The 18,352-nt window shown below is 39.7% G+C and overlaps 1 protein-coding gene across 2 annotated transcripts in view; it reads right to left on the reverse strand.

The window, feature by feature from the left end:
* Window positions 1-10,187: 10,187 nt before the first annotated feature.
* Window positions 10,188-18,352, reverse strand: part of SUCLA2 (succinate-CoA ligase ADP-forming subunit beta) — a 60,550-nt gene continuing 52,385 nt past the window's right edge. For both annotated transcript variants that reach the window (XM_013059844.2, XM_004759183.3), the window contains 3 exons: window positions 14,174-14,294; window positions 13,412-13,500; window positions 10,188-10,977 (listed from right to left, as the gene is read on the reverse strand). In XM_013059844.2, coding sequence (XP_012915298.1) covers window positions 10,903-10,977; window positions 13,412-13,500; window positions 14,174-14,294 — 285 coding nt within the window. In that variant the 3' untranslated portion in view covers window positions 10,188-10,902. The remainder of the gene's footprint in view (window positions 10,978-13,411; window positions 13,501-14,173; window positions 14,295-18,352) is intronic.

The raw sequence follows: 18,352 nt of genomic DNA on the forward strand, positions 1-18,352 counted from the left end.
CCCCGGCTACCTTGTGAACACCATGAGAGATCGTGCCTCTTCTTTATCACCATATAGACCAGGGCACCCCAGGACATTATATAGCACATAGAGGTGCTCGATTAATCTTTGTTGAATGAACCTTGATTAATATTTGTGGAGTGAACCGAATGAATACTGGAAGTAGATCCCTGAAATAATCATGTGGGTGAAGAATTCTGGAGTCACAGAATCTTTCAGTTAAAACAGACCTTAGCAAGCCTTTCAGTAACTTATTAAGTATTCCCATTTAGACTGAACAATTTAAGAAGTGAAGCAATTTAATCTACATAAAATAACAGTAAATCCAATAGTGATATTGGATTTACTATATCCAATAGTTTCTTTTTTTTTTTTTAAGATTTTATTTATTTATTTGACAGAGAGAGATCACAAGTAGGCAGAGAGGCAGGCAGAGAGAGAGAGAGAGAGGAGGAAGCAGGCTCCCTGCTGAGCAGAGAGCCCAATGCAGGACTCGATCCCAGGACCCTGAGATCATGACCTGAGCCGAAGGCAACGGCTTAACCCACTGAGCCACCCAGGCACCCAAGGATGTTTCTAATAAGGGAAATTGAGACGTAAAGAAATAACCAGTTTTCATACAAAGAGAAAATAAATTTGTGAGGAATTAACAGGATAAAGAAAATGGATACTTGGGAGGTGTGATCAGTAAGGAATTTGAGCAGGATTTGGGCTGAGGTAGTAGATTAGTTGAAAAAAAAAGTAACAAGGTTTGTTTCTATAGCTTTCTTGGCTTTAAAGTTCCTATAAGGGCATCTTTTTACTTCTTAGTTCAGGGAGGGTCCCTTTCACATGGGAAATGAGTTTTCACTTTGGAGGGACAAAGGAAGGTCTGTCTTTGCACTGGCTGTTTCTCAAGTAACTTTTATTTAAAATAATATGCCAAGGCAGCACATTCTGGGGCAGCCTGCCCTTCACCCCTGCAATGGTAATTGCTGGGCCTATGTTTAACTGCCATTAACCTCACAGGATTTCTGACACTGGGCAGCCCATTTCTCATTAAAATACTGAATTTTTAGCTATGTTGACTTGAGGAACAATGGATCTTTTTTATTTTTTTTTAATAGAACTTGCTCATCTCAGAAATAACCTGGATTTCAATCAACCTTTCTTTCAATGAGGAAATTTCACAATAATGGACTTCATTCAAAGGGGCTTTCTTTTACAGGTCCCCTAAAGGACTGGCTTGCTAAACTCTGCCCAAGTAGGCAGGCTGAGTGACACGGCTAGAAGTTAAATCACCTGGCACTGTTTCACGGGAAGTCAATTTTTAAATCTTCTCACTACACTGTGTCATCAACAATGATATTTCTATAAGATGGGCACTAGGCCAAATGCTGTACCATAAAAATAACATGTGTCTGTGGTAGCATTAATACTCAGCCAAGCAACTGATCTCAGTGTACAGTCAAGTACACCAGCACAGGCCTCAAGGAAAGAATTTAACCACAGGGGTGAACCCCAAGGAAAGGCACCATAACAAGCACCAGAGGTCAGGAATGCTGGGTCTGCCAGGAGAGGAGTCACATAGAGCACCCTGTCTGTTCAACGGTCTCCACAGGCGGAATGTTTCACACTGACTTCACACGGACTTAGGATACCAAACACATGAGAACTGACAGCCTGGGCAAGTTAAGTCTATGGTTTTGTGTTTTTTTTGTTGTTTTTTGTTTGTTTGTTTTGCTTTGTTTTTAAGATTTTATTTATTTATTTATTTGACAGACAGAGATCACAAGTAGGCAGAGAGGCAGGCAGAGAGAGAGGAGGAAGCAGGCTCCCTGCTGAGCAAAGAGCCCAATGCGGGGCTCGATCCCCAACACCCTGAGATCATGACCTGAGCTGAAGGCAGAGGCTTAACCCATTGAGCCACCCAGGTGCCCCAAGTCTATGGTTTTTAAAAGGTCGACTCATAATGAAAAGGCTCTCACAAGCTGAAAAAATGGTCCTTGTCAGTTGAATCACACTTTATCAGAAATCCATGACCAATTTGTTCAAACTGCTCCTCTGGCTATACTCTTCAGTATCCCTCCCAGAGTAAATGTCAGTTCGCAAACTCACTCCCAAACACAGAGGGACAAGGAGAGCCTGAAGAAAGGGGCAGGCCACTCCAGACTCTCAATAAGCAAGAGAACTTACTTCTGAGGCTCATCTTGGGCAGCTGAGAGCCAAGCAGATGTCCACACCCACCCGCCAGGATCTTGCAAGTTGACCTAGAGGCCTGCGCTGGTTTCAGTCCCAGTATGTTGTACCGATAGTCTCAACTTCACGCTGCGCTCTCGAGGTGGCGTCCTTGAAAATGGCTCCGGCTGTGGGAAGGGCCAGTGGGCAGAAGGTGCGTTTCAAGAATGGGGAGCAGGTGAGGAGCTTCTGATTGCCTGGTTCTAGGTCAGAGGTCAACCGGTGATCACCTGCTCTGCATTCATAACTCAAGCTCGAACTAACACCAAAATTAAGCCTTTCAAAGTCATGAAAACCAGAAACTATAAATATCAGTACACTTGATTATATTAAAAATTATATTTGTAAATAAATGCTGTATGATTCCACTTATATGAGGCATCTAAAATAGTCAAAGTCGGGGCGTCGAGTGGCTCAGTTGGTTAAGTGTTTGCCTTTGGCTCAGGTCGTGATCCCAGAGTCCTGGGATCCAGCCCCATGTTGGGCTCCCTGCTCCATGGAAAGCCTATGGCTCCCTCTCCTACTGCCTGCACTCTCCCTGCTTGTGCTTCCCCTCTCTCTCATTCTGTCAAACAAACAAAATCTTAAAAAAAAAAAAAAATAGTCAATGCCCTAGAAACAGAGATTAGAATGGTGGTTACCGGGTACCTGGGTGGCTCAGTGGGTTAAGCCGCTGCCTTCGGCTCAGGTCATGATCTTGGGGTCCTGGGATCGAGTCCTGCATCGGGCTCTCTGCTCAATGGGGAGCCTGCTTCCTCCTCTCTCTCTCTGCCTGCCTCTCTGCCTACTTGTGATCTCTCTGTCAAATAAATAAATAAAATCTTTAAAAAAAAAAAAAAAAAAAGAATGGTGGTTACCAGGGACTGGGGGAGGGGAAAATAAAGAGTTGCTATTCAATGGGTATAAAGTGTCAGTTATGCAAGATGGGTAAGTTTAAGACATCTGCTGTACAACACCATGCTTATAGTAAACAATACTGTATGTACAATTTAGAATTTGTTAAGAGGCTAGATCTCATGTTATATGTTCTTAACATGATTTTTAGAAATCATGTAAGATAAAATATGTAATATATAATAGACAAATGGCTAATTTCAAATATGCAAAAACTTCTTAAGTATCAATTAGAATGAAGTCAATAGAAAAATAGTCAAAGAACACGGAAATGTAAGCTACACACATGTGCTCCTGCGCAAATGACTAGTAAACAGATGAAACCTCATCAGTGTTAAACAGGGAAGACATGTCTTTGGCCCACTGCAATTATCAATGCATTGTTGTCAAAGACATGGAAAACTGTCAGACACTGTGAGAGGGAAACTAACCAGGACAGACTTGCTGCAAAGCAGCTGCTCAGCGACTGCCATGAAAATGTTAAGTGTAGTTATGCTTTGACACAGCTAATCCACCTCAAGGTGCTTATCAAAAGGACAATTTATGCAAATGGGCATTTACCTCTTTTATTTAGAATGTTAAAAATGTAGCCAACAAATGTCAATAGTGTAAGACTTGGTATGTAAAACAATGGTGCATACATTCTCTTGTGTGTGCAGTCATTAAAAATGATGTAGACCTATACTGGACACGATAGAAGAATGCCTAAGTGTTTACTGAAGAATAGAACGGTATCTAGAGTTCGACCCCACTTACATAGAGGGATATTCATATATCTGGGCACATATGCTCATGCATAGAGAAGACTGGAAGAATAACACCAAACTGTTAACAGTTGTTATCTCTGGGTTGTGGGGCTGCAAATGAATCTTTCTTGTCTTGGTACTTCCTGTATCAATGAGGTTTTTATAGTGAGTATATATCATTTTCACTGAAACAAATGCCTCTTTTTCTAAAGGCTAGTTTCATCAAACACGTCAGAAACAGAAGAAAAAGATGCTTTTCTGTTTTTAGAACTCACCATAGGAATAATCCTGAACCATTCAAGGTTTGTCTAGAGTTCCCTTATTATGAAATGACCATCTCATCACCCTGGAACTGTCAACCTGAACAGTGGGACTGCAAGGTCTCAACCAGTGATCAGTCATCTCCTACCAAAGACACTGCTGATGTCAGTGTGTAAATTAGCAACATACAAACCAGACATGAAGCTCAGGCCATGCCTGGCCCTCTCCCTGCATACCCCAATTTGCTCAACTGATTTTCTGTATCAGCACTGACTGGACTCCGGGACACACACCGGTCTGTGGCTTTCATGACTGATGGCAACTGGCTCACAATTTTACAAAGCTGTGAGTACGATCATATTGACTAGAAACTATTCAATGCTGAGCCTCTCAACAATGGATGTTTGTTTATACCCTACTTCCAATTTTTATATTCACATTCTCATAATTGGATGTGATGGAGCTTTTCTCAGTCCTACTCAAAATGTGATCTGTGGACTGATGCTGATCCAATCCACAAATAGTTCACAAATCTGCAAGAGTTAAGCAGATAGTTAAGAGTAAGCATTTAGAAACTTTTATAGCAATTTGAAACTTTATGCTGTTGAATAAAAACAAAAGAATTGGAGCTCATATTTTGTACACGTTTTTAAAAAAGCTATTTCTTGTCATTGTTTTAGTTGTATTTTATACAAGGATTAGTCCATGGCAGATTACAAAATTTTAAATTTCTAATTTTTACAAAATGGCCCTTCACTTCAGTTTGAGATAAATTGGCTTTCGTAACTAATAAACAGTAGTGTGGATATATTAGTATATCAAGTTTCCTCTTGCCGCCATAACAAATTACCACCAACTCAGCAGCCTAGAACAATACAAATTCATTATCTCACAGTTCTGTGGATCAGAGGTCCAGATAGGCCTGTCTGCTTTCTCTGCTCAGAGTCAAGTGAAACCAAAATCAAGGCATCAGCTGGCTTTGCTGTCATAAGGAGGCTCTGGAAGGAAGCCAATCCAAATGCATCCAATTGTTAGCAACACCTAGTTCCTTTTGGCTGTAGTACTGAGATCTCCATTTCCTCACTGCCTGTCTGCTGAGGGCTGCCCTTAGTTAAAGGCCTCTCTGTGGTTCTTCCACATGGACTTCTGCATCTCAGAAGCAGCAGCAATAATATATTGAATTCTCCTCATGTTGTAATCTCTCAGCTTCCCCTCTGGCCACCTCTCTCTTGCCTCCACTTGGGAGAATGTTCTCTGCTTTTAAGGATTCATGTGATTAGACTGGGCCTTGCTATAACAGTATTTGTCCTTCCAAAGTGTCCTTCCAAAATTCATACACTGAAACCTGATGCCCAATGTGTTTAATAGTAGGAAGTGGTGCCTTTGGGAGATGCTCAGATCTAGAGGGTGGAGCCCTCACGATTGGGATTAGTGCTCTTACAAGAGACCCCAGGGAGCTCCCTACCTCTTCTACAAGGTGAGGACACAGCGCCTGTCAACCAGGAAACAGGCTCTCACCAGACACTGCATCCACCAGTGCCTTGAGATCTTAAGAATTCCCAGCCTCCAGAACCGTGTGAAATACATTTCTGTTGCTTATAAACCACCAGTCTACAGTATTTTGTTACAGAAGCCCAAACAGATCAAAACAGGCCTATGGGGATAATCCAGAATCATCTCCCTATTTTAAGATCTCCATAGCTTTATCACATCTGCAAAGTCTTTTGGACATGTAATGTGACATATATGCATTGTTTCCAGGGAGCAGGTGTGGGTATCTGTGAAGGGGCCATTATCCTGCCTAACAGACAGGGTAAGGTGAATGAGTGCTCACATAATCTGCTTGTTCATGTAGGGAACCTAAAGGCTAAAGCCAAAGGCATGAAAACAATAATGATGGAAATGACAGAGGTCATGTGGGAAGCAACAAAATGGATCTCTGGGAAGTAACAAAATGGATCCTGGTAGGGCCAGCCCATCCATTTTCATGTCCCAGGATAGCTGCTTACGGATGAAGTTTGCCGCTGACTGCACAGCCAGTGAGAGTATCCCGAGAAGGAAGTCAAGTGGGGGTGGCACGCATGGTGGGGCTCCCACCCCACTAACCATGAAGAGGAGGCAACGTACAGGAAAACAACAATGTACACACAAGATTGGAAGAAATGAAAAATAGAAGCTGGTTACTTGTGAAGAAATAAAAGTTGTTCACAGTCTAATCTTGTGAGGCAAGTCATGAATAACAAAGATGCTCAAATTTCCTCAAAGTGGAAAAAGAAGCTGACAGAGCTAGATTTTTGAAAAAGAGAACAAAGACTGCCATTGCTTCAATGCTGAGAACATTCAGACAGGGGGCAAAACCCTGGCACCCGAGGACACTGTAGCTTCATTATCTCAAGTCCCTCTGGGTCACCACAGCCCTCCCTTCCTCCAGTCCTCTCTCTGGCTGTCACTTCAGACACCAACTTTTAAAAAATTATTATTTTATTCTTTCACTTTCACCTCTTCATTTTAAATCACACTTCAGACAAAAACTGATTTACCAACCTTTTGCCTTTCCTCATTTTATAGTGCAAACCTCTAAATCTTATTTTGATTTTTTACCACCACACAATAAATCACACAAATCTGAAAATTGATTTTTCCACAGGTCCTATCTCACCTCATTACGTTTCAACAGGACAAAAGAACGTGACTATAATTGTAGCACACCTGCTAGTATTTATGCCTGTTATCTTAAAATTTCTTTAAATAGAATTATTTGCCAGACAGAATCAACTCACCAAAATATTTTTAAAATATTGACTGCTTCAATGTCCTGCTGGGGTTACTGGAGTCGTACAACCTGCCTGCCTGCCTTCATTTGCGCTTTCCTTCCTTCTTTTCTTATTTTTTCTTTTTATTTTTCACTCCCTCCCTTTGTTTTTGTTTTTACATGTTTTCCCCCCTAACGTGTGGTTTTCTAAAATCCCATCTGGTGCAAAGTATGATTATCTATCAGGCTTGGTGTCCTGGATTCTGCAAGCTGTTATCATAGTCAGAATTGGTCATATTCTATGCAGAAAGAGTTGTTCAGATGGATTTACTCAACTGTAACAGAGAGAATTCAGACGTTAAGTAGTTAAATAGGGTTTTTTTGGGGGGGGCTGTTTTTTGTTTTTTTTCCCCCCACAGGAAGCAGGCAGGGCTGTAGGGACAGAAGTATCAAGCCCGTAACAAGAATATTCAAGGGTGGGCGCCTAGGTGGCTCAGTTGGTTAAGCAACTGCCTTCGGCTCAGGTCACGGTCCCGGAGTCCCGGGATCGAGTCCCACATCAGGCTCCCAGCTCCATGGGGAGTCTGCTTCTCCCTCTGACCTTCTCGCCTCTCATGCTCTCTCTCACTGTCTTCTCTTAAATAAATAAATAAAATCTTAAAAAAAAAAAAAAAAAAGAATATTCAAGGGTGATAGTTGTCTTTCTCTGCTTGACTTATTATCATGATCTCCCTGATATGAGGAAGTGGTGATGCAACATGGGGGCTTAAGTGGGTAGAAGAATAAATGAAACAAGATGGGATTGGGAGGGAGACAAACCATAAGTGACTCTTAATCTCACAAAACAAACTGAGGGTTGTTGGGGGGAGGGGGTTTGGGAGAAGGGGGTGGGACTATGGACATTGGGGAGGGTATGTGCTTTGGTGAGTGCTGTGAAGTGTGTAAACCTGGTGATTCACAGACCTGTACCCCTGGGGATAAAAATATATGTTTATAAAAAATAAAAAATTAAAAAAAAAAAAGAATATTCAAGGGTGAAAGCGTGTTTGTGGGCTGCAGTAGGAGGGTGTGTAAGTGGCTACCAGGCCATTGTTTCCATTCTCCACAGAATTTCTACTTCCTGCCCACAGCTACACCATCACGCTTACCAAGTTGTTGTGCCCTATTTCAATACCACCAAATACTTTTTGGTCCTTGTTTCTTGACTTCTTAACTATATTTGACACCATTGATCACTTTAACCTTGAAACATTCTTTCCTTACCTTCTCTGATAAATGTTCTTGTAGTTTTCCTGGGCCTACCACTGAAGAAGCCAAGGCACTCTCCTCCTCAAGGCTGCAAGCTTTTGAAGTCTTCCCACCTCCCAGATTGTCCCTACTACCTCAGTCTCAGCAGTTACTAATCTCTGAGTTAACTCAGCATCCAGTTTGCTCTTTTAGCTTCCAAACATGAGTTGTGATGTTTTAAAATATGTCAACAAACTGATACTTCTCCCTTCAAGAATGGAACTGACAATGTCCACAATAACTAAACTATGGAAAGAGCCCAGATGCCCATCAAAATATGAGTGGATAAAGAGGTTGTGGTATATATATTCAAAGGGATATTACGCAGCCATCAAAAAAACTGAAATCTTGCCATTTGCAATGACGTAGATGGAACTAGAGGGTATTATGCTAAGTGAAATAAGTCAATCATAGAAAGACAATTATATGATCTCTCTGACATGAGGAATTTGAGAGGCAGGGCAGGGGGGTTGTGGGGGGATAGGGAAGGAAAAAAATGAAACAAAATGGGATTGAGAGGGAGACTCTTAATCTCACAAAACATACTAAGGATTGCTGGGGGGTGGGGGAATAGGGTGGCTGGGTTACGGACATTGGCGAGGGTATGTGCTATGGTGAGTGCTGTGAAATGTGTAAGCCTGATGATTCAGACCTGTACCACCGGGGCAAATAATATATTATATGTTAATAAAAATAAGTAAGCCTGGACTCAATGAGTCATGTCTAACGAAGAACGTGGCAGAAGTGACAATGAAATGAGAACACAAAAGGCAATGTCGCGCCTCCCTCATTCCCTTGGATCCCGGACTCTGGGGGAAGCCAACTGACATGTCACAAGAATATTCAAACAGCCCTGTCGACAGGCCCACATGGGCAGAAACTGAGGCCTTTGGACAACAGCCATGTGAGAGAGCCATTTGGAAGTAGGTCCTCTGGCCCTAGACAAGCCTTCAAATGACTGTGGCACCAAAACCAGCACCTAACTAAACTGCTTCCAAATTTCTGACCCACGGTAACTATGAGAAAATAACTATTTGAAAATCATTTAGTTTTGGGGTAATCTATTATGCAAGAATAGGTAACTGAAACACTAGTATTACCGATAGCCTATATTATACCCTCCCTATAATACCAAGTATTGTTTTAAATTCCTGACTACACCCCAACTAATACAAAATGCCAATCTTTTTTGAGTTTGTCATTGGCTGGCAATTTTTGGAAATTTTTTTTTTTAATGAAAAGCCAAAGGCTTGGACTTTTAATTATAACTTAATCATAATTTTCAATAGTTTAATGGCTCCAATTTAGTATTTTAATACATGAGCAGGAAGCGCAGACTGATAGTTAGATAATGATATATGTATAGTTGGTTTAAATATATATTTTATATATTCTCTTTATAGAATGTCTCTTCCTCTCCCCCAACCCACTCCATCCCTGGCTGTCCTTCTCTATCTCCCTCTCCCTACCCAGTAACTCTAGTCAAGATGAGAAAGGAGCTAAGGAAACAGATGCACTGAAATTTAAAGACTTGTCCAAACTCATATAGATAGTAAGTAGTGGAGCCAAGATTCAACTACAGAGACCACTTTCAAATTCTATGCTCATAATCACTATGCTATGCAACCTATCAGAGTATATATATCTGATCACAAGTTATGTATATCAAAATAGGTAACAAGTTCTGATATTTATCAGTACGGTTACAGAGCCTACCACTTGGCTGGTATTTCCTTCCATGGTATTCACACTGTTAATAGTTAAATATCAACTGTTCTAAGCAGTGACCAAAAGATTAATATACACATACATATACACACCAGATGGACACAAAAGAAAACATGACTGTTTTAAAGAAGGTACCAGAAGGTACACACACATAAACATCAAAATTCAAGGGAATTATTTGAAAGTAGTTCCAAAATACATAATGTCATACCCCAGTACATGATCTACAAATCAGTAGAACACATCACCTTCTACTATGTTTACTTAGAAAAGAAATGAAAAGAAAAAAGAAAAAACATTAATCCAAGTCACATTGGGAGATTTTTATTAACTTAAATTGACACTGTTAATTTTGTCTGCCAAGTCCTTACTGAATATACCTTTATTTGATACAAACCTACCCGTTCTTATCAATACCACAGGATCATGAAGACTTACAGTAATCAGTGTTTTATGATGCTTAAAACAATGTTCAAATAACAAGTTATTTCACTGACATACTTAAAAGAATATTTTGGGGAGTGTCTGAAAGCTCTTTTTATAAATAGTAATTGATATATTTAGATAGGTATTTGGTGTTGAAGATAAACACTTCTAATATAAAACATTGTTTTAACACATTGCTCTGCTAATGAGACTAGTTATCAGATATAATATATTTCTAACACTAAAGAATAAAGCTTTATCTTCATATTTATTTTATTCATAGGACTCTCATCAATGAAGAATGTTGAATCTAACAATAAACTGGCATATTGTGAGTGACATTCTATAGAAGTGAAAAAGAAAGCTGCAACAAAAGAAACTAGATCACTGCATTATACATTCTTTATACAAACAGCCCACTCTGAACAGTAGAATTAAATGCAGACCAAATGCTTTTAAAAGTTTTTGTGCCTAGCTGGCAATTATAATCTCCGTACACTAAAGAGAAAAGGAACAATAATAATACAGAACACAGTATTTTTAACAATTATCGCACATTTAACACCTTCAGCCATCCACTGGGTTCTCCAATCAGATTGGCAACTGAAATTTCACATCCACCTGGGCTTGCTTGGCTAAGGTCACTATTTCAGAGAGCTTTACAACCTGGAAGGAAAAAACAAAGCATCTTTGTTTCCGATTTCCACAAAACCGTAAAATCAGAACTACCAGTAAATGTGAAATTAATGCACATTCAATCTTTCTCACTTAAAACATCTGGGCTATTCTGACATTTTATAAATCACTTCACACTTACAAGCATTTGCCACTCTTGAAGGATAGTCAAATCTGAGACTCTTCATAACTCACACCTCAGCTCAATACCTTCTGTATGTATGTGTGTGTGTGTGTGTGTGTGTGTGTGTGTGTATACCTACTCTTTTTTATTGCCTAAATTTTATCTATTTTAAAGACAGAAACTGTGTGGGCGCCTGGGTGGCTCAGTGGGTTAAGCCGCTGCCTTCGGCTCAGGTCATGATCTCAGGGTCCTGGGATCGAGTCCCGCATCGGGCTCTCTGCTCAGCAGGGAGCCTGCTTCCTCCTCTCTCTCTCTGCCTGCCTCTCTGCCTACTTGTGATCTCCCTCTGTCAAATAAATAAATAAAATCTTTAAAAAAAAAAAAAAAAGACAGAAACTGTGGTTGTCTTAATTGGACACCATACAGTGCAAAGTACATCTAATCAAAAGTCTGTTTAATAATATGTATATAATCCTAACTTGCAATATCAGGATAGGAGCTTGAGTCTAGAAGTTAGTATTTCATATTTTGCCAAGCTGAATTCCAATGTTGTGTCTATAATCTGTGTGAGGATAGCCAGCTGGTACCATACAAAAGATTAAAATTAAACATGTCTAAAACAAAACACAAATTCAGCTTCTGTCCTCCCCAGGTGAGTAGTTAAGAAGAGGTTTCAAAGTTAAGAAGAGGTTTCAAAACTCTGCTCCTCTGCTGAGTCTAAATCCCATTCTGATGTTTATGACATGTGATCCTGATGAATAAGTTAATTTATTTGGCCTGTTTCCACATCTATAAAAATAGAAATTGTATAATCAAATATAATGAGATAATACCTGAAGAAAAAGCTTAGCATTGCAAGCACAATAAATAAGTGGCAGCAGTTGCTACTATCATCATCATCATAATTATTAATATTGTCATACTTCCATAATCTCACAGTCAGTAGAAAAACAATGCAGTTACAATTTAATCAGCTGTTCACTTTTGTCTTTTATGGTCTACTCGATCAAGAGTTGATCAATATTTGACTGATTCTTCTCCTTTTTTTCCCATGTCCACAAAGTTTTCTGAAATACTTTTGCTCTACCATTCCCTTGCTCAAAATCTTAATCTTTAAACTCGGGATTGAGGGCCACCTGGGTGGTTCAGTCAGTTAAAGTGTCTGCCTTCAGCTTAGGTCATGATCCCAGGATCCTGGGATAAGAGTCCCGCATCCAGCTCCCTGCTCAGGAGAGAGCTTTCTTCTCCCTCTCCCTCTGCTGCTCCCCCTCGGCCCCATTCTCCCCCTCCCTCCCCCGTCAAATAAACAAATAAAATCTTAAAAAAAAAAAAAAAATTTAAAAATAAAGTCAGGATTAAGTATAAATCTGTCACTAAAGTGCAGCTGATTTTTATTTACTAGTGTGTACTTTCCCAAAGAATGACACTAGACCTTTATTATTTTTATGAAATGATATCACATTAACTCAGCAAATCTCAAAAGTCTACTGCTGATTAAAACAGACAGCCCAGAGGATTCCATGAAATGACCATAAACAACAGTTGGAAGAATCAAAAGTTCTCATTTAAAAACACCTCTATGTCTACTATGGAGTGTGTTCCAAGACAGATTACTAAGTAAAAGAAATGACATAAAATATGTTATCATCATACAATGTGAGAAAGTGGAGATACAGATATATATGTGTGTATATGTATGTGTGTATACACAAACACACACATACACATTACTTGCGTATTATTTTTGAAAAGTGAAATGATGAACTAAAACCTTCTTTTAAAAAGTGGCTATGTGTGGGAAAGGAGGAAACAGGCTATATTATAAAAGTATAAAAAGTTTAAAAGTAGAAAAGCTAGATTCTCTGAATATACCTTGGTTTAGTTTCAACTTTGGAACCACATAATATTTACATAAAACAAAAATTCCTTTAAAAGTAAATGGGGGGGTGCCTGAGTGGTTCAGTAGGTTAAGTGCCTGACTCTGGTTCAGGTCCTGATCTCAGAGCCATGGAACTGAGCCCCACATTGGGCTCCCCGCTCAGCAGGGAGTCTGCTTGTCCCTCTGCTGCCCCCCACCTCATGCTCTCTCTCTCTCTCAAATAAATAAAATCGTTTAAAAAAAATAAAAATAAAAATAAAAACAAATAAATGAAACTAACTTAGACTCTAAAATGAGCCAGCTAATATTGCCAACAATGAGTGTTTCTGCTAAATATTAGGAGCACTGAAGTGATTATACCTATCATCCCATCTTATACACTTTGCAAATTTGCCCTTAGATATGGAATGTAGCCTGTTTACCATTTTAGCAGCTTCATCCAAGTCATCACAAGCAAGAATTTTAAGTCCACTGTCTGCTATCAGTGCCTTAGCATCATCAACTCTTGTACCTGGAAATGATTTATACAAATATAAAGATGTTTTAAATACATGCTTAAACTCATTTAAAATGCAGGTCACAATATGAAATTTCAACATAGGAGTACTTTCATCATCTAAAATAAATGCTTCTAAAACCAAAGAAACTACTGTAAGATTCTGGAGCTACCTCAGGAATATCTTGCCTTACCATGTCCATAGTAACTTAGGCAAGTCCAAATTTTAAAAAAGCACAACAAATAAATAACATAATAAATTATACCAACCAAAACTATAAGCAATTTCCCCCAATATAAGAAATATTTTCTAAACCCACATCTTAAAAATTTCCTATTATAGGGGTGCCAGGGTGGCTCAAGTGGGTTAAGCCTCTGCCTTTGGCTCAGGTCATGATCCCAGGATCCTGGAATAGAGCCCCACACTGGGCTCTCTGCTCAGGAGGGGGCCTGCTTCCTCCTCTCTCTCTGCCTGCCTCTCTGCCTACTTGTGAGCTCTGTCAAATAAATAAATAAATAAACCTTTAACAATTTTTTTAAAAAAAATTCCTATTATATATTAACATTTTCACTTCAAAGATAAAGCTATTTGAAAACTCTATTTTAAATTTATTAAACTCCTTGGAATTAGGAACTTTTAAACAATCAAGAGTTCATGGAACAACCACAAGGTATCTTTTACACTCACCTTGTAACCGTACCACAATAGGTATTTTAATTTCCAAATCCTTTACTGCCATAACTATACCCTGTGCAATAACATCACACCGCATGATTCCTCCAAAAATGTTGACCAGAATAGCCAGTACCTGTGAATAAAATGTTTTTTGTAGATTAAAATTTAAAAGCAAGGAGTATCGGTCCTTCCTTCTCAAGAAAATACTAGTCCCTGTGCCCTACCAATTAATTTCATGGTAATAATTTTCAACCAAACCATCACCTTCTCTGCAGCTCCCACCACTGAAGTTTATGCAGTCCATCACGTACCAGAACTTACTCTCCCCAACATGGGTGATTTCAACACCTGGCTTATACAGCATCTTCTCTCCTAGCCCATATGAACAAGATTCCCTGATCCTATTTACTCGTTTTCTATTAAACAGCCATTCACCAACATGACTGCCCCAGATCATGATATAAGATAACATTACATGCAAGTTCTCCAATTTAATATTTACCACCTATCATTCCTTCTTCATTTATCCCCACCAACTCAACCAAATTCTCACACACAACTGAACCTCAAAATCACTCAGCTTCTCCTGAATACCCACTCCTAGCTACACTTCACATCCAAATCTCAAGGCCTTCAAGGCCTGTTTGGATCAGCATTCTTACATCATCACTGATAGTCTGAATCACTATTTTTCTATGATTTCCCCCAAGAAATCTTTTTCTATTTTTTAAAAAAGAGTTTTAGTTCATTTACCTACACCAGAGCTTCCAACTAGCAAAATACAAATGGGTTATAGACATATCAAGATATTGTTCCCCTCTACCCACAGAGCAGTTAGGAGGATTCTGGGACAGCTAGCACCTCTGCACCTCTGGGCCAGTAGCCTCTGTCTACAAGCAACCTGCTCCATCTATCTTCTATACCCCACTGAAATACCATTTTCTGTGAATGACAGGACATTAAAAAGACTGAAACACATTTAACTACACTATGCATTCCTTATTTTTACCAGTATTATTTCTAGACCTTTAAGAAATGAAGGAGTAGACTAGAATTCACAGTGACCTTGGACGTATCCTCCTCTCCTCCCTCCCACCTCATTCTCGGTAGCTTCAATACATACCACAGGCATCACCTAACACGTGTGCCTGAAAGTGTCTCTACCATGTCACTTTTACCTCCGGTTCTCCAACTAATGATCACCAAGGCTATATCGTTGACTTGACCAGAATGAATGTTTCTAGAATATTAAGTGTACAAAGCCCACTCTCTGCTCAACCTCCTCTCCTCTCACCTCCAGCTCCATCAGACCCAGTCTTTTCCTCTTAAAACCTTCTTGTCTCTCAACCTTGATCTAATCTCCCAGATTCTCAGCAGCTCTGGCTTTCTACACTACAGAGCCTGGATCCTGTGGCTCAGTGATCCAGTGACACTGTCACCTGCATGCTTAACTTTCCCATACCCATTCCTCTCAAGACCAGTCTGCCTCTGCCATCCCTTCAAATAATGCACTCTTGGATGATTCTAGTCAATCAGTTTACTCATTGCAACTTCAAGGAAAACCTAAAAAGTTAAAACAACAATAACCCGAAACATCAGCATAACCTAAAGAGCAGTACAAAAATGACTCTTCATTAACAATCATTTCTTTAGTGGTCTGCCTCATATCTCTCACTTTCTTCATAAGCCTCCTATCTCACCTTCAAGCTCTCTAATTGTTAGATGTGATCTTCCTTTCTCCAGTGACACCTTGAGGAAGGAGTTAACCCCCCCTCTCTAAAGCTAATCTCACTATCTCATTAGTGTGTTGTATCTCCTCCAGGTCTTCATTCCATTAGCTAAACTCACTTTCTTCTTCATCCTCAAATCTCTTCTCTCCTTAGATAGAAATAGCTCATATTCTTGGTCTTCTAAATAAACAAGAAAGTAAACATACACTAAACACTAAAGTTCTCCTCAACCCCACCTCCATTCAACTGCTAACACTATGTCCTTCTATACCCCCGAGGGTTGCCTCAGTGGCTCAGTCGGTAAAGCTTCTGACTTTGGCTCAGCTCATATCTCAGGGTCCTGGAATAGAGCCCTATAGGGTGAGCTCCACATTCAGCAGGGGGTTTGCTTCTCCCTTTCCCCCAACTCATGCTTGCTTGTTCTCTCTAATATATAAAATCTTAAAAAAAAAAAAAAAAAAAAAAAGAAAAGAAAAAGAAAGAAAGAAAGAAAAAAAAAAATACCCTGAAAGGGTAATCTCTGCCGGAAGTCTCTACTCTCTCAATTCCCAATCAGAGCTAACCTATTACAACCTGGTCTCTGGCCCTTCTTCCCTATTGTTCTTGCTAGGGTTCCCAATCACTAATTCAGTCCTCACTCTACCTGATCATTCCTATAGATGGACACTGCTGCCTACCCCTTACTACTCAAACTCTCCACCTTAGCCTTAGATGTCATTGCTCTCTCCTGATCTCCAGGAGGTCTCTCCTGATCTCTTTTTCTATTTTGTTGGGCCTTCCTTCTCTCTTCAGTCCTTCAGCTCCAGCGGTGGCAGGGGCTCCCATTCTTGGTTTCAGCCTCCCACCCTGGGTCATCTTACCAACTTCCTAACACTTCAAGAGACACTTCAAGAGAGACACCACAAGCCAAGTTCAACCCAGTCAGAAACACCTATTTCTCCACTTTGCCTCTGACTACACAAAATGCTCGCCACCGAATGATCTCGCCAAACAGAAGTCCTTAATGTTAACCTAACCAACCCTTCTCTGTAGCTTCCCAACAAAAAAGGAAAAGATGAATTTAATGATTCTGTCTCAGAAATGCCTCTAAATTAGGTTTCTTTGTTTTATTCTTACTGACTCTACTTCTGTCAGGGACCTCTTCATAGTTTTGCACAAGCAGGTATATAACAACTGAACTCTCTCTCCTGCCAGTGCCTCCTTCCACTCCATTTCATCCTCTACTAACCAGTTACCTTCTTTTAAAAAAAAAAAAAAAAGGAAAATAAATAAATAAATAAACAAAAAGGTAAGGGATATATATATAATCCCTGTGTATGGATTAGGATACGGGAGTTAAAATCCAAACTTCCTAACTAGATACAGAGGATCTCTACAATGCGGTCTCAATTTGCTGACTTTAATCATTCATTCCAAAAATGTTGTATTCTTACACATAAGCACCTTACCATTCCATAAACACAATGGTCTTTTTTGGATTCTATATAGCTTTTTTAAAATTTATTTGTCAGAGAGGAAAAAAGGGAGAGCACACAAGCAGGGGGAGCAGCAGGCAGAGGGAGAAGTAGGGTCCCAGCTGAGCAAGGAGCCTAAAGAGGGTCTTGATCCCAGAACCCTGGATAATAACCTGAGCCGAAGGCAGACACTTAACCGACTATGCCACCCAGGCATCTTTGGACTCTACATATCACGCTATTTTCTTCTTCTTCCCTAACTCATTCAATTTCTCAAGACAGCTCAAGGAATCATTCATTCAGTGAAGGTCTCCTTGATTCGCCTACTAGTTACCAGCTCTGACTTCTATTCTTCCACAACACTACATTCAGTTTATCACTCCAGTCAGACTATAAAAATGCCTTAAGCAAAGTAACCATGCATTCCCAAATCCAAGTACAGTGTCCAACACAAAGAGACATAATAAGTATACAGCTATTTCAATGCTATCCACCTTGTGTCCCTGGGTTCCTGGCCTGTTTCCAACTCCAATGCCCTTCCTGTCAGTCCACAACACTGGAATTCTTACGCTTTTCTCTATTCTTGTACGTAGACCCTAAAAGCTCTACTTAGAAGAATAGTTAAAATTCTAGCTCACCGTAGTAAGTACTCAACAGTTAAATAATTAGATAATGCTCTGCTTTTAGAGTTTACCAAAAGAAGCTACAGAAATACAGTTCCAATAAGATTTATTTTTTGAATAGTTATTAAACAAGGAAAATAAAGCACTGTTATTTCTCATTTCAGTTCAATGCTTTTTGTAAAACAAAATATGGCAAATAATTCCAGAGGCTCAAAGAGCGGTAAAAAAAAATTTTTTTTAAACAATTAATTACTTTAGAGTCTAACACCATAAGTAAAAAGGCACATTGTCAGCAGCATCAATAATACTTATTAATGACCTCTGTATGCACTGAGCACTATGCCAGCCACAGGAAGAGGCAACAGTGAGTAAGAAATACTCCTC

The sequence above is a fragment of the Mustela putorius genome, unplaced genomic scaffold (assembly GCF_011764305.1).
Source record: "Mustela putorius furo isolate JIRA1106 unplaced genomic scaffold, ASM1176430v1.1 tig00000179_pilon_pilon_pilon, whole genome shotgun sequence".
NCBI classification, from domain to species: Eukaryota; Metazoa; Chordata; class Mammalia; order Carnivora; family Mustelidae; genus Mustela; species Mustela putorius.